Source organism: Aspergillus sclerotioniger, assembly GCF_003184525.1.
Source record: "Aspergillus sclerotioniger CBS 115572 chromosome Unknown BO94scaffold_12, whole genome shotgun sequence".
Taxonomy (NCBI): domain Eukaryota; kingdom Fungi; phylum Ascomycota; class Eurotiomycetes; order Eurotiales; family Aspergillaceae; genus Aspergillus; species Aspergillus sclerotioniger.
Window position 1 is genome coordinate 301,224 of NW_020291002.1, and position 2,674 is coordinate 303,897.

At 28.5% G+C, this 2,674-nt stretch overlaps 1 protein-coding gene across 1 annotated transcript; it reads right to left on the reverse strand.

Moving 5' to 3' along the window:
* Positions 1-1,468: 1,468 nt before the first annotated feature.
* On the reverse strand, positions 1,469-1,741 carry BO94DRAFT_464764 (uncharacterized protein; the record flags this gene model as incomplete). Its single annotated transcript, XM_025608082.1, has 1 exon — positions 1,469-1,741. A coding segment is annotated over one exon (273 nt), but the record flags the coding sequence as incomplete, so codon positions are not given.
* Positions 1,742-2,674: the final 933 nt, after the last annotated feature.

Genomic DNA, 2,674 nt, shown 5'->3' on the forward strand with positions numbered 1-2,674 from the left:
TCTAGAAGTATAGATCTAGATCTAGAAAATATTTAGCACCAAGTTACTAAGTTATCAAAATACTTAAGCATCTGCTGTGCACCGGCATGTCTGTTTAAAGTATTAAGAACCTTCTTTAACTTATGATTCAGCAAAGATTTTTATAATTAAATAAGTATTATGGTTAGAGATTATAAAAGACATTGTCTAGTATATTTCTTAATAAATATTTCTATAATTTATATTATATTAGAGCAAGTTTTTTATAATATTTATTTATTTTTATCTAATCTCCAGCCTGTTTCTTTATAAGCCTACTTGAAAAAGTATTGATGATAATATAAGCTAGATAAGTCAAAGCCTTGGTATAAAGTTAATAAGAGTTAATAGACTGGCTAAAATCAGTACTGGCATTTGATTAAACTTTTATAATAATAATCACTTTAGGTGAGTAGCAGTAGTCTGAGAGAACAGTATAAATTAAAAAGATTATAGTAATCTAGACAGAGAATTAAATAATATAGTAATTAGACTTTAAATAGAGGATTAGAGTAATTAAGATCTTTATTATAGATTTTATATCTATAATAGACCATGAGCTTCAGATCAGTAACCTACATGGACAGTAAACTGTTTAAGACACTAGTTAGCTGTCTGCAGACTAAGTTAGCTTATAGTCCACAGTTCAAGATCTGACCAGGATTACGGACAACTGTTCTAAGAACTAGGACCAAAGTCACTAGCTTTCTGTTTCTGGATAGGAAGCTTTAGCTTAAATACTTCTACTTATAGATACTGGCTTTTTTATAATAATATTCTATAATCTGATACAGTTTATAACTGTCAGCTTATTATTTTTTTCTGATATTAGTCTCTCAATCATGATCTATATTAGATCACTTATTTAATAAGCTTATTATCCTGGTCTTCATATTATCTATAGAATACTGGTTAATAATCATAAACTAGGTACTGCTTGAATCCTAGTATAATTACTATATTATTATACTTTACTTAGTCTATCTTCTAACTCTTCATGCATGCTGAAATAAAATCATGATAATAACTCAGTCTTATAAGCTTTAATAAATAATGAATTTATAATCTATATAATTAATTAAATAATTAGTAAGAAGAATCTCTATAATAATTAAGTTATAGAACCAAAGAGTCAAGCCTGTAAGGACAAGGTTATATAGTTACTCAGATTTTCAGTATCTTAGGATAAATATCAAATTAATTTCTGCTTTATTATTTAGTTAGTTAAGCCTTAATATAGAATAAAATAAGAAAATATAATAAACTGAAGCTTTCTTTATATAGTAAATCCTCTTTATGCGTGAGCCAGTGACTGGTATAAAAAACACTGTTTTTTCTGAGAAGCAGCATGTATAAGTTCTTTAAATATATTAATTACTTTAATAGTCTATATTGACATCCTCTATATCATTCATAACTCTTGTTTTCCTCCCTCTTTATGTAGCTTTTATTAAAGAGACACGTTAATATCCTTATCAGGTAATATTATCCTTATTAGATTTAGTATTCTAGTAATCTGTAAGTAATCTAGCCAAAGTTTATTCTCTAGACTAGATATACTATATATAATATCAAAATTCTCTAAATACTGAATCATCTTAATAAAGACTTTTAATATATCTTCTTCTTGCACTGGAATAATAGAGTAAATAAATAGAAGACTCTTATCTTTAGACAGAAGTATTATAAAAATAGACTTATTTCTATTTACTTCTCCTGCTGTTTAGATATCAAAAAAGCCCCTAAGTTTGTTAAAAGACACCTTATATAGTTCAGAAGATTGAAAGATTATTTTTTCTATACTAGAAAACCACATGTTTCTACTATTATTTTAAGATATTTTATAAATATCAAGTCTTGCTGTTATATATGGCTGACTCAGCCAGAAATTTCCTGTATAATCTTCTTCATTCTCTTTAATTACTTAATTTTCAAGTTATTTAATATATGGGCTGTATAACACATTCTACTACTGAACTCTTTTTATTAAGAATGACTTAGTATTGTTAAGATATTTAATACAAAAGCTGTTAAATTCCTTGATATAATATAGTAATATTTTATTAATACTAGTATTTTATATCTTGAATAATCTTTTTTAAAGCTTGCAGCACCGACGCTGATTTATATAACTTATATTATATCTAGCTTCTTTTATAAAGGTTTTGGTAATATACTTCTTAACTATTATAAAATTATTAAGATAGTCTATAACTGTCAGCAGCTTTGCAGGATCAAGAAGCTTGGTATTGTCAAACCCTAGGATCGCTTCTCCCTGTTCCTGTTAGCTTAGCTCCCGTTCCAATACGTACCTGTGAACTGAATCAAGGTAGTCAGGTCGATGACTATCTAAAGGCGACTTGATCTGAACAAGAGAAGAGAAGTAAGGCCAGATAGTGCCGCGCAGCTATCCGTAAGTAAGTATGGATGAGTATTATCACTAAGCTTTACCAAAACATATGGTTACTTAAAGATAGTGTTATTGAGCATGAAGAACAGAACTAGCTAAGTACATGAAAGAGTGTCCTTATATATCCTGCCCTCTGTATACCATGTTGTATACCATTCCATATACCACAGGTATATACTATATACCTGATCATATACCTTCTCATATACCCGCAGTCACGTGACGCGTGATATGTGGCGGCCTAGT